The sequence below is a fragment of the Bos indicus x Bos taurus genome, chromosome 11 (genome assembly GCF_003369695.1).
Source record: "Bos indicus x Bos taurus breed Angus x Brahman F1 hybrid chromosome 11, Bos_hybrid_MaternalHap_v2.0, whole genome shotgun sequence".
Classification (NCBI taxonomy): Eukaryota; Metazoa; Chordata; class Mammalia; order Artiodactyla; family Bovidae; genus Bos; species Bos indicus x Bos taurus.
The window spans coordinates 31,038,970-31,052,529 of NC_040086.1; the positions used below are offsets into that span (position 1 = coordinate 31,038,970).

Genomic DNA, 13,560 nt, shown 5'->3' on the forward strand with positions numbered 1-13,560 from the left:
GCTCTAGATTTTTTTTATCCTAAGGCCTATGCCTTAGGATTTCCTCCACTGTGGCGTACCTAACCTGTGTTAGATTCTGCAGAGTATAGCAAAGTCCATTTAAAGAGCCAGGACTCCTGAGTTGCTCATAGCACTGACCTCTCAGCATGACTGAATACATAACTTGTGAGGTGTAGGGATCTCTGTTCAAAACTGTTAAAGCATTTCAAGATGGTGACAGCAGAGTATTAAACCTGGAATGAGGCCCTCTGAGTGTGGGACCCTTTTGAGCATGGAGCCCTGTTAGAATGCCAGTGAAGGTGGTCCTGCCTGACATGACTCAGGAGTGGAAGACTTTGTTTCTTTCTCAGATTGTTTCTGGGGCTCCTATCAGAGAGCCGAAATCCCAGGTCATATGGACTTTGTTCTGTTAAATCTTTTATTCCCTCCATCAGAGAGCTAAGCCACAATGTTCCTTATTATATTAATTGCTAACTCCAGTTCTCATAGATCAACAGTTAGGGACAGTCAAGATATCACTAGTAGCTAATGTTTATTAAACATTTATTATGTCACAGGCACCGTGCAAAACATTTTATGCGCTTTGAATTGATTGCAAGTGTAAGTGTTAGTCACTCAGTCATGTCCGAGTCTTGCTTGACTGTAGTCTTCCAGGCTCCTCTGTCCATGAAATTATCTGGGAAAGAATACTTGAGTGATTCCCATCTTTATCCTTCCCTGTATCACTACACCTTGTCTTGGTGACTTTGCAGCTTTCCACATCAATTAGTGGATTCTATTTCTCCACCTCTTAAATCTGGGTTGGTCCCAAGAATGATAAAATGCAACAGAGGAAATGGTGTGTAAATTCAGGGTTTAAGTCTCAAGAGGCTTACAAGCTTACTCTTTCTTTTGGAACCCCAGGTCTGCTGTGAGAACAAGCCTGTGTGAGTTGGCTAGAAATGAATACCACTTGTTGGAGAGCTGTCATCCCAAACCGAGACTATCCAGGGCAGCCAGCACCCACTTCACCTGCCAGCTAAGTTCAGATACATGAGTGAGCTAAGCTGAGGTCAGGCCAACAGAGTCCAGCTCGGCCGATGGATTTCACTGATCAACTCACAAATAGGTAAGAAATGATACATCATTTTTGCTTACAAACTGTCTTTTGGAGGTAAGTAAGTATGCATTCTTATTAAATTAATAGATAACAGACACACATCCATTATTATTTCCAAGGAAACAAGCTTTGAGAGGTTATATTCATGCCTGTGATCAGTAGTTAATAAATGGTTCTGTAAAGTGTGACTCTATAGGTCAAGTTCTTATCTGTTATTTTGCAGGGTCCCATTGTAGCACTCAGGGTTCTGTCAAGCCCTTAGCTAATTTGAAAGCTGAGTGGAAGAAGCAATGTTTTTGCAGATAGAGTCAGGCCCAAGGGATGGAGCTCAAACACCAAGAATCTCTCTGCTGATAAAAATACCATGTCTATTATTAACCAAAACTTTAATATAAAACATTGTAATCCATCAAAGGAAAAAATGCTTACACGCAGAACAGGAGAGATGATGCCTTTGAGGTCAAGGTCACAAGCTAAATGCTAGCAGAAATTTTGGCTGTATCTCATTAACACTAAATTATGACTGAGTTCTGCAAGAGGTCTGTGTGACAATCCCATTAATGCAAATGGCATTCCTTATGATGTCTGCTTTTGTAAATGAAAATCAAATGCAATTATGTCAGTGGAATTTACTCATTAAGCTAAACTAAAACCCACCAGCAAGTGTCTCCTCACTTCCTTTTCTGCCCCACATCTTTGATTACAAGCCGTTGCTCCCCAAATGGATATTTTGCTAAAATACGAGTACACAATTTGATGATAGAAGGGGCACCAGAATACAGAAGTTCTTACAGATATCGGAGGTTGGGAAGGTTCTGGAAGGCATCAGCGTCGATGTATAGCAGGTTGTTGGCCTTTTCAATTCTACTGTGAAAGAGAAAAGAACGTGCACATGACCTTACTGGTAAGGAGTGCTATGGTATTTTTCATTATTATGCGAAGAGTATGTTAATCAGTTATTCACCCTTTGTCCATCCATCATTTCCACAAAGATTGAGCATGCATGTGGTGTCTTTTACTATACTAAACTGTGCAAACAAAATATTAACCCTGTCTTATATAACGGTCATCACTGAAGTCTTCCTGGAATCTATTCATCAGAGACAAACAAAGCACAGCTGGGTGAGTCATTTCACCCTGAACTCAGTTGAGTGTTTAACCAGTAAGGATCTCCCAGGGTCTGAGGAAGGCAGGGATGAGGCTAATGGGGGAAATGATGTTTTTTTTCTGACTGGGAGATGAGAGAAGGGGATGGACAGCAACAAAGAGGGTGAAGAGTCAAAGGAGATTGGAGAAAAGTAAAGTGAAAGGTCAAAGGAAAATGAAGATTAGGGGATAAGCAGTGAACATCTCTGGCTTTCACAATGCAGTCCCGGCAGACAGCAGCTGGCAAAGTGCCAGTGAGTCCCTCATGCTGGAATGGAGGCTGCTCTCTCACAGCTCATGGGAAGTGATGGCTTCTGCCCTGGGCTGACCTGCGCCACGTCCTGATCAATAGTCTGGAGGTGGGCATGTTCACATTTGGATTCCGACAGAGAGAGGCTGCCCTTTCCTCATCTGGCGGGATCAATGTATATTTGCAGAGATGCTCTGTGTTAATTACTTCCTCCCTATTTCATTAGCTTTAATGTTGCAGTAACCTGTAGCTACGCAGATCCAAGTACCAGGTAATTAATCATTTTAAATACAGGCAGTGTTACATGGAGGTGAGCACTCTCCATGTGGGGGAGAGATGAAAGAGCCATCCCATGAGCTCCACTGCCCGTTGAGCTGCACAGAGGGACATCTACTTGACCTTGCGCAGAGGGCTGGCTGCCCTTTGGTTCGCTTCTCTGATACTCTCTGTGGGTTCTGAGACCCTGGTCAGATCTCTCTTCCCAGCTAGGGTAAGGAGAGGCCAAGCAGAGAGAGAGGGAAGGCATCAGTTGCAGAGGCTTAATGACAGTGAAGAAGAATGAGAGTGGGAGGTAGAAAAGGAAAGGGAGGGCAGAGTCTGTCATAATGGACAGACTGTCATTCCTAAACAAATTCATATATATGTATGTATGCGTATATGAATTATGCATATGTGTATATATGCTTGGCAAATGCTAAGAAGTTTTTAAAAAGATACAAAAGAGTCAAGGGATTTATGTTCAAGTCCTTAGCCTGCTGTGGATTTGGCTGGGTGACTAGACGAGCTTCACAACTTCTCTCTGTCTTTCATTCCTCATCTGTAAAATTAGGAAAGTGGTTCAGTGGCTTTCCTAACTGTGTTCTCTGAGAATTTTGTAAGATATTCGTCAGTGCTTCACAGAGGAACCTTTGCATTGACACTAGTTGAGAAACTCTTAATACAATATCCTTCTTGGAGATTCCAAGTGCATATGTGGATATTACAGACTCTGAGTTTTCCTACAGTAGGTGAGTCTGTCTAACTTATTTGACCATAGAATCTTTTTCCTTTTTTGTAATGATAATTTTCTGTTTAATGATACACAGAATACACTTTGGAAAAATTTGGACCTGTCTCCAAAGTCTCATCTGGCTTTGATAATTTATAGTAACTTTAGACTGGTATGCAACAGAGGTGTATCTGTGTGAGTACTGGCATGTATATAAAACTAGAATGTCAACAAGAGAAAATACATTTGGTTGGAGTAGTAAAGAAGCCAAGGATTGTTATGATAACTTACTGGTATGCCAGTTTATGTGTTAGATCTACATAACATTTATCATCTCATTTGTTCATCACAGTGATCCTATGAGGCATGCAATCTTATTATTCCCACTTTACAGAAAGAAAGCTAAGTCTTAGCATGATTTTGCATCTTGACCAAGGTTCCATGGTGAGTATGTGGCATAGGCTAGCAGTCAAACTAAGACTGCCCATCTTCAACTACATCATGAGGAATTTATTTTGGGCTTTGACTGTGGAACAAATTTGAATGAGAGGATGAGCTGGAAGTATTAATATGTGCAGTCACAGAGCTAGGTTCTTGAGTTTACTATGCAAAAAAACCCTGAGAAGGAAGAAGCAGAATAAGACTAAGCTCTGAACTGGTACCTGAGTCACCAGGCAGATACATGGCAGCACCTATTGGACTGACTTTGACAGCCTAAAATGAAACTCTAGGAGTCTGAGGACAGAGCAAAGCCAGGGCCTCCCAGGAATATAAGTGAACTTTAAGGCTACTACCAAAAGCAGGCATGAGCAAAACCCCATAGAGTCTTGCTTACATTTCATGTAGTTTGGGCAGGTTGGAGAACACGTTTGCCTCTATCACTTCCAAGACATCATTCTGTGAGATCTCTCTGCAAAGAAAGAAATATAATTCAAGTCAGTTCAGCTACAGTCCATAATGGATTTAGGGCTCAGCCTGGAGCCTTGTGCCTGTAGTGATTCATGAGACACACAGAACTCTACTCCTGCTTGCAAAGAAGTCAGCTGTAATAATAAGGCGAAGCTAACATAAGATGCTAATACTTATAGAACAATGAGAGAATGAACCCAAAGCAGTGAGTCTGGTCAGAAATTATTCAGTCTATAGGTGTAGTCACAGAGGCCCAGAGAGGGAAAGAGACTTGATTAAAAGTATTTAGGGAATATACAGGGTGAAAAAAAACTTTAAATAGACCAGGATTAGCGAACTTCTTCTAGAGGACCATGTAGTAAAATTTTTATTTTTTGGCTTTATGAATCATTTGGTCTCTGTTGCAACTACTCAGTTGATACTGTTGCATAAAAATAGGCATAGATATCATGTAAATGAATGATCATGCCTGTGTTTCAGTAAAACTTTATCCATAAAAACAGATGGCTCCATCAGCAGATGAATGGATAAGAAAGCTGTGGTACATATATACAATGGAGTATTACTCAGCCATTAAAAAGAATACATTTGAATCAGTTCTAATGAGGTGGATGAAACTGGAGCCTATTATACAGAGTGAAGTAAGCCAGAAGGAAAAACATAAATACAGTATACTAACGCATATATATGGAATTTAGAAAGATGGTAACGATAACCCTGTATACGAGACAGCAAAAGAGACACTGATGTATAGAACAGTCTTATGGACTCTGTGGGAGAGGGAGAGGGTGGGAAGATTTGGGAGAATGGCATTGAAACATGTGAAATGTCATGTATGAAACGAGATGCCAGTCCAGGTTCAGTGCACGATGCTGGATGCTTGGGGCTGGTGCGCTGGGACGGCCCAGGGGGATGGTATGGGGAGGGGGGAGGGAGGAGGGTTCAGGATGGGGAGCACGTGTATACCTGAAATTAAAAAAAAAAAAAATTAAAAAATTAAAAAAATTTAAAAAAAAAAGGAACCACCCCCCCCAAAAAAAAAAAAAAAAAGAAAGTAATAATAATGTAAATAAAATATTAAGCTAGAAAAAAAAAAAAAAACAGATGGCAAGCTGGGTTTGGTGTCATGGGCGATAGTTTGGTGACCCCACCCTAGACCATGGAGGCAAGTTCTCTCTGCTGTGCCGCTTTAGAAAACGAGAACCTCGAGTTAGTCTCTTTTAAATACACATCCATGCTGTTACCCAAGTGGAGATTGTTATTGCAAGACCTTTGACATTACTGTTGCTTGGCCCAAAATACCCTGGAAAGATCCTTCAGGTCCCAGCCTGTTTGCTCCTGGAGTAATTGGAAGGGAGTGGACGATGAAGTCCACTCTGCAGAAGCCCAGAGCTTATGAGGAGAGAAGGGCAAGAAGGGCGACTTAATCAGTTAATGTTTATAAAGTGGCTCAAAGATGAAACATGCTATTATTAGGCCTCCTGAGGAAGACTCTCATGCAGTTTTAATGTGGCAGCTGAGAGAGTTTCAGAAAATCTCATAGGTGGTGTGCATTCAAATTGGCTCAGGCAAGGCGCTGTCTGCTGGCCTGAGATTTTGCTGAGAAGCTCTAGAAACGCTCTTGATCAAGGGAAAGGCCTGTCGGGGGAGGGGAAGTATGACTGCGAGCACAGGGGCTGGCGACATGGAGGGGGACCAGGGGGTGGGTGGGGAGCTGTCAGTTTAGTGGTGGCAGGATCCTTTCTCTCACTCCCCCATTAGCAAGGAGACATTTTGTGAGAGAAGTTCAGTTCAGGTGCTCAGTCATGTCTGACTGTTTGAGATCCTATGGACTGCAGCATGCCAGACTTCCGTGTCCATCACCAACTCCCAGAACTTGCTCAAACTCATGTCCATCGAGTTGGTGGTGCCATCCAACCATCTCATCCACTGTTGTCCCCTTCTCCTCCTGTCTTCAATCTTTCCCAGCATTAGGGTCTTTTCCAAGGAGTCAGTTCTTTGCATCAGGAGGCCAAAGTACTGGAGTTTCAGCCTCAGCATCAGTCCTTCCAATGAACATTCAGGACTGATTTCCCTTAGGATGGACTAGTTTGATCTCCTTGCAGTCCAAGGGACTCTCAAAAGTTTTCTTCAACACCATAGTTCAAAAGCATCAATTCTTCAGTGCTCAGCTTTCTTTATAGTTCAACTCTCACATCCATACATGACTACTGGAAAGACCATAGCTTTGACTAGACAGACCTTTGTTGGCAAACTAATATCTCTGCTTTTTAATATGCTGTCTAGGTTGGTCATAGCTTTCTTCCAAGGAGCAAGTGTCTTTTTTTTTTTTTTTTGTAGTAAAATTAATAAACTTTATTGAGAGGACTTTGTGAGTTCTATTTTAATTTCTTGTCCTAAAGATTTTTATTTATATATATATTAATTTAATTTTATTTAACTTTATAATATTGTATTGGCTTTGCCATATATCAAAATGAATCCGCCACAGGTATACATGTGTTCCCCATCCTGAACCCTCCTCCCTCCTCCCTCCCCATACCATCCCTCTGGGTCGTCCCAGTGCACCAGCCCCAAGCATCCAGTATCATGCATCGAACCTGGACTGGCAAGTGTCTTTTAATTTCATGGCTGCAGTCACTGTCTGCAGTGATTTTGGAGCACAAGAAAATATAGTCTGTCACTGTTTCCATTGTTTATCCATCTATTTGCCATGAAGTGATGGGACTGGATGCCATGATCTTTGTTTTTTGAATGTTAAGTTTTAATCCAGCTTTTCCATTCTCCTCTTTCACTTAAATCCTGAGGCTCTTTAGTTCTTCTTCGCTTTTTGCCATAAGAGTGTTATCATCTGCATATCTGAGGTTATTGATATCTCTCCCTGCAGTCTTGATTCCAGCTTGTGCTTCATCCACTTGGCATTTCACATGATGTACTCTGCATATAAGTTAAATAAGCAGGATGATAATATACAGCCTTGACGTACTTCTTTCCCTGTTTGGAACCAGTCTGTTGTTCCATGTCCAGTTCTAACTGTTGCTTCTTGACCTACATACAGATTTCTCAGGAGGCATGTCAGGGGGTCTGGTATTCCTGTCTCTTGAAGAATTTTCCAGAGTTTGTTGTGATCTATACAGTCAAAGGCTTTGGCATAATCAATAAAGCAGTAGATGTTTTTCTGGTATTCTCTTGCTTTTTTGTTGACCCAGTAGATGTTGGCAATTTAATCTCTGTTTCCCCTGCCTTTTCTACATCCAGCTTGAACATCTGAAAGTTCCTGGTTCACATGCTGTTGAAGGCTGGTTTGGAGAATTTTGAGCATTACTTTGCTAGCGTGTGAGATGAGTGCAATTGTGCAGTAGTTTGAGCATTCCTTGGCATTGCCTGTCTTTGGGATTGGAATAAAAACTGATCTTTTCCAGTCCTGTGGCCACTGCTGAGTTTTCCAAATTTGCTGGCATATTGAGTGCAGCACTTTCACAGCAGCATCTTTTAGGATTTGAAATAGCTCAACTGGAATTCCATCACTTCCACTAGCTTTGTTCAGAGTGATGGTTCCTAAGGCCCACTGGAGTTTGCATTCCAGGATGTCTGGTTCTAGGTGTGATCACGCCATCGTGGTTATCTGGGTCATGAAGATCTTTTTTGTATAGTTCTTCTGTATATTCTTCCCACCTCTTCTTTATATCTTCTGCTTCTGTTAGGTCCATTTCTGTTCTTTATTGTGCCCATCTTTGCATGAAATGTTCCCTTTGTATCTCTAATTTTCTTGAAGAGATCTCTAGTCTTTCCCATTCTATTGCTTTCCTCTATTTCTTTGTATTGATCACAGAAGAAGCCTTTATCTCTCCTCGCTATTCTTTGGAACTCTGCATTGAAATGGGTATATCTTTCCTTTTCTCCTTTGCCTTTAGCATCTCTTCTTTTCACAGCTATTTGTAAGGCCTCCCCAGACAGCCATTTTGCCCTTTTGCACTTCTTTTTTCTTGGGAATGGTCTTGATCCCTGCCTTCTGTACAATGTCATGAACCTCCTTTCATAATTCTTCAGGCACTCTGTCTCTCAGATCTAATCCCTTGAATCTATTTGTCAGTTCTACCGTGTAATTGTAAGGGATTTGATTTAGGTCATACCTGAATGGTTTAGTGGTTTTCCTTACTTTCTACAATTTAAGTCTAAATTTGGCAAAAAGGAGTTCTGATCTGAGCCTCAGTCAGTTCCTGGTCTTGTTTTTGCTGACTGTATAGAGCTTCTCCATTTTTGGCTGCAAAGAACATAATCAATCTAATTTCAGTATTGACCATCTGGTGGTGTCTACGTGTAGAGTCTTTTATGTTTTTGAGACAAGGGCACCTCTAATACTATTGTAGCTTCCTTCATGATTCATTTGGTAAATTTAACTGCCTTCATAGTTTTCACAGTTGAACATAAATAAGGGTGGTGTGTGCGTGCATGTTTTAAGAGGATGTGCTGGCCATTGGGTGTTTATTTGCTTCTCTGCCCTTACAGTGGGAAGAGTGCTGGGTGGTATAGGAATGAGAGGAGTAGGAAAGGAGTGAGTGAATTGAAAGTCGCTCACTTGTGTCTGACTCTTTGTAACCCCATGGACTATACAGTCCATGGAATTCTCCAGGCCAGAATACTGGAGTGGGTAGCCATTCCCTTCTCCAGGGGATCTTCCCAACCCAAGGATTGAACCCAGGGTCTCCCACATTGCAGATGGATTCTTTACCAGCTGAGCCACCAGGGAAGCCCAAGAATACTGGAGTGGGTAGCCTATCCCTTCTCCAGGGGATCTTCCTTACCCAGGACTCGAACTGGTGTCTCCTGCATGGTAGGCAGATTCTTTACCAGCTGAGCTATGAGGGAAGCCCACAGGAAAGGAGTGGGAGACTTCAAAAAAGGGGACATTTTTTGAAGACTTTAAGGAGTCCAGTGAAAGAGCTGCACAGGTAGAAAATATGCATGGAGGGAAGCACTGGATGACAGAGAGGGTTTAAATGCAAATGAGCCCGTATCATGCAAAAGCTATAGTATTTCCAGGTTCACATGCCATCCCCTTGTAGTATCTCAGCCTAATACTGCCTAGAAGATAGATATTTCTCCTTTCCTGAATTCATGTACTGAATTCATCCCATACACATTCTCTTATGTGGATTTTTTTTGCCAAAGAAAACTAAAAATTATTAAAACAAATGAGCCAGGAAACATTTCTAAATTAATTATTTCAGAAGGTAGTTCATATTTTATGGCTTCAGCTTCAGAGGCAGGAGAAGGTGTTAGGCTTGGAAGGTGGTAGAGAGAGCCTTTGGCTGGAGGAGGTCTGGAGGGAGGTCAGCAGCATACAGTAGTGAGAAAATGCCTTACTGGGAGATTGAGGGCTCTTGCTCCATTTCAAACCAGTTCTGCCTCTAGTTATTTCTGTTACCATTGACTAGGTATCTACTATCTACCAGCCCTGTACATGCATTCTCCTCAATCCCTTTAGCATGCCTGTGAAGCTGGTATTTTAATCTCCATGTTAATAAACAGCCCTATCTGTATGCACAACAGCTCTGGCTGACTGCAGGGCTGGAACACTTTCTTCTACATGCCTTGCCTTCCAAGCCATGTTAGGTCTAATATTTCCACTTCTATATATTTACTCAAGGGAAAGGAAAATTCATGCCCTCCCAAAGACTTGTGCACAGATACTCATAGCAGCTTAATTGGATAAACTGGAACATATTCATACAATGGGATATTATTCATCCATAAAGTGGAACAAACTGCTGTTCCAACATAGTTGAATCTTTAAAAAAAATTATGCTGAGTGAAAGAATGCAGACTATTTATATGAGGGTCTAGAAGAAGAAAAACTAATCTACAGTGATAAAAATCAGAGTAATTGTCACTTGGGGCCTGGGATGGAGTTTGCTAATGGGAGAGGCAGCAAGTACTTTCTGGGATGATGGAAATGTTCTCTTTCAAGATTGGGGAAGTGGTAACATAAGTTTATCTAACTTTGAACTTTAGATTTAAAGTGAATGCATGTATTTTAGTGTATATGAAACATACCTTAATACAGTTGTATAGCAATACTTTTTATTCAGAGGAAGGAGAGTAAATTCTATTCTGTTTATGTCTTGAGAACTCTGAATTGAGAGAGCTATTGGAAAAATGTTGTCTGGTCTGAAAGTGGTTCTGAAAGTTCTATCAAATCCTAGTGCAATCCTGGAGATTATAGATAAGGTTCCTTCCCCTCTTGACTGTCTCCCCTGCAGCTCCCCAACCCTTCACTGAAATCTATGAAGTGAATAGCTGAACTAGGTCAAAGAATCAGAGTTTCTCAACTCTGACTGCACTCTAGAACCTTCTGGTGGATTTAAAAAAAAATTCCAAAGCCTGAGTTCATATCTGAGAATTGGATTTATTTAGTCTGGGGTGAGACTCTGGCATTATTTTTTTTCCCTTGTTCTTTAATTCTCCAAACAATGGTGGTTCCTATGTGCATAAAGGATTGAAAACTATTGGTCCAGATGATATTAAGTTCCTGTTTAGACCTGTGCTTTCCATCTTACAGAAGGTTTGCTTCAGGAGCAAGGGCCAATTTTCCTTGTTCTGCTAGGACAACAAATTGGAGAAATAAAGTTCTTGGAGCACAAAAGGAAATAAAAATTAGATAAAATAGTAGTAAGAGAAACCTGGAGATAGAACCTGGAAGTGGGAGTAAAATATAAGAGGTATTATTGAATAGTTAGTTTTGATTTTTCATAAGAAAATTTAATCAGAAGGTCAACATTTCAAATGTTCAATGTGTAACATGGGATATTGTGGAAAATATGTAAAAGCATCTTATATTTTATTGTTATTCAGTTGCTCAGTCATGTTCAACTCTTTGCAACCCCATGGACTGCAGCACAGCAGGCTTCCCTCTCCTTCACTATCTCCTGGAGTTTGCTTAAACCCATGTCCATCGAGTTAGTGATGCCATCCAACTATCTCACCCTCTGTCACTCTCTTCTCCTTCTGCCTTGAGTCTTGCCCTGTATCAGGGTCTTTTCCAGTGAGTCAGCTCTTTTCATCGGGTGGCCAAAGTATTGGAGCTTCAGCTTCAGTATCCGTCTGGGGCTCATTGACGTGTGGATGCAGAAGAAGATGTGAGAGTTCATCTCTCTTCTATTGAGCAAGATGCTGAAATGTTTTGGAAATATGTAAAAAAAAAACCTGGTACTCTTCCATCTAACATTTTTTAAATATTATTTTGCATAACACATGTTATTTATATGAATATGTAGACATGTATTACTTTTAAAAAATAGACTGACAGAATATTTCCCAGTTTTAATTTCTAGAATGACAAATGATAAAAAATTGGGGAACTATCCAATGTAGGCTGAGTTCTGTCCTTCTTGGGTGAGGGGTCTTGATTCTGTGGAAAGCTCGTTTCCAGAGCTGAGACTCTTCTCATCTTCCCAGGCAATGAGTGGTTCTCATGATTCACATAGAAATCACCTGGGGATCTTGTTAAAATGCAGATTCTCTATGGGAAGATCTTGAGAGGGTCCAAGGTTCTGCCTTTCTAATACCTCAGGTGATGGGTATGTTGCTGATCTTGAGACCACATTTCGATTGCAAGGTTCTTCTGAAGAATGGTAGTAACGTCCTACCAGGCCTTTCTTCCCAACGTACACAGAGGTGGATATGAAAAGCATGATAGAGGAGGAGTGAAGTTCTTGATTTAAAAAATCTTTTATCTTCTGGAAACCCCTCCCTTACTCTCTTATTTTTTTTTGAACTTTACAAATTGTATTAGTTTTGCCAAATATCAAAATGAATCCGCCACAGGTATACATGTGTTCCCCATCCTGAACCCTCCTCCCTCCTCCCTCCCCATACTCTCCCTTACTCTCTTATTGAAGTTTTCCTGTTCTCTAGATTGTCACAAGAATTCTTTCTCAGTTAAAGCACTGGCTACTTTGTTTTGTTATTGCTAATTTTTTGGTGATGGGGTGGTGGTCATTGCCTAATTCCCCAACCTGACTTTGAGTTCCTAGATGGTGTTTTATCCATTTATCTTTGTATCTCCAGCACCAAGTGCTAAGTTGAAGCATGATAAGTACTCAATAGATGTTTAGTGGGAGGATGTGTAGATGGAAGAAAAATAGTCCTTAGGTTCAGAAACGGTATCTGCAAAACTGTAAAGGAGATGAAGCTTGTCTTCTGTAGTCTTTCACCCCCCTTCAAGCAAGCCCAGCTTGTCTATGAGCTAGATTTTTGTCCCAGGAATTTTTCTACAATTAATACATAGCGTGGAAGGGACACATGCATGGATTTGATCTGCTGTGCTAATAGCGTCTGGATGCCCCTATGCGTCACAGAGTTTCCCAGTTCCTCTCTGGCTCACAGGTGAAGTCATTGAATTGACCAAACACCCATAGAGCTGAAAACAGGAGAGATGACTGGTGTAACTGTAGGAGTTCTTAAAGCATTTGATTGAATGTTAGGTCTCTTTTGTGCACAGAATTCTATGTTTCTTTGAAGGAAGGGGAGATGTGCTTGAATGAGGTGCTGGAGGTTATCAGGACATTCTCTCTGGAGTTTCAGAGTGAGAATTAGATTCTCCAGGTTTTCATTCCTCTGGCCAGCAAAAGGGTTAGTATTCATTTAAGTACACGTATGGGGATGAGATATCAGTAGGATGGACTTAGGAGTGAATGAGCATGTAGCACTCAGCTAGATCTGCATAAAATTTTAGTCTTGGACTGATATTCATTTGTCCACCATTTCACTCGACACTCCTTTTCCAATTGCTGGTTTCACTAGGCAAAAAGTTGCTATAGGTTTGTAGGATAGGGAAAAACTGAAGAAATTTAAAGAACATCTATGAATTGGAGAACAGAGTGTAATAAGAAATCAAACACTCATTGTCTTTGCTTTCTTTTTGATATAGGAGATAGTCTGCACCTAGGTTTCCCCTGTCTTTTCCTTCCTCCTCTGACCTTCCATAGAGTATTTTCTTTTAATAAATCCAAACTACCTCTCCATAACCAGACATTCAATTACATTAAAATATTTTTAATACCAATGAGTCAAATTTCTTTTTTTTTTTCTATTTAATAACCTCAAATGTTGACTGTTTCTCTCCTGAGTCCCCCCGTGGGACCCCTCACGCGCACTGTCATAGCC

General features: G+C 40.9%; 1 protein-coding gene across 5 annotated transcripts in view; it reads right to left on the bottom strand.

The window, feature by feature from the left end:
* Nucleotides 1-13,560, bottom strand: part of FSHR (follicle stimulating hormone receptor) — a 194,892-nt gene that overhangs the window by 64,104 nt on the left and 117,228 nt on the right. For 3 of the 5 annotated variants that reach the window (XM_027555227.1, XM_027555230.1, XM_027555225.1), the window contains exons 3-4: nt 4,319-4,393; nt 1,892-1,966 (exon numbers count right to left, since the gene is read on the bottom strand). The exons of 1 other annotated variant lie outside the window; for it this stretch is intronic. In XM_027555227.1, coding sequence (XP_027411028.1) covers nt 1,892-1,966; nt 4,319-4,393 — 150 coding nt within the window. The remainder of the gene's footprint in view (nt 1-1,891; nt 1,967-4,318; nt 4,394-13,560) is intronic. One more of the 5 variants, XM_027555226.1, reaches the window with a different exon arrangement.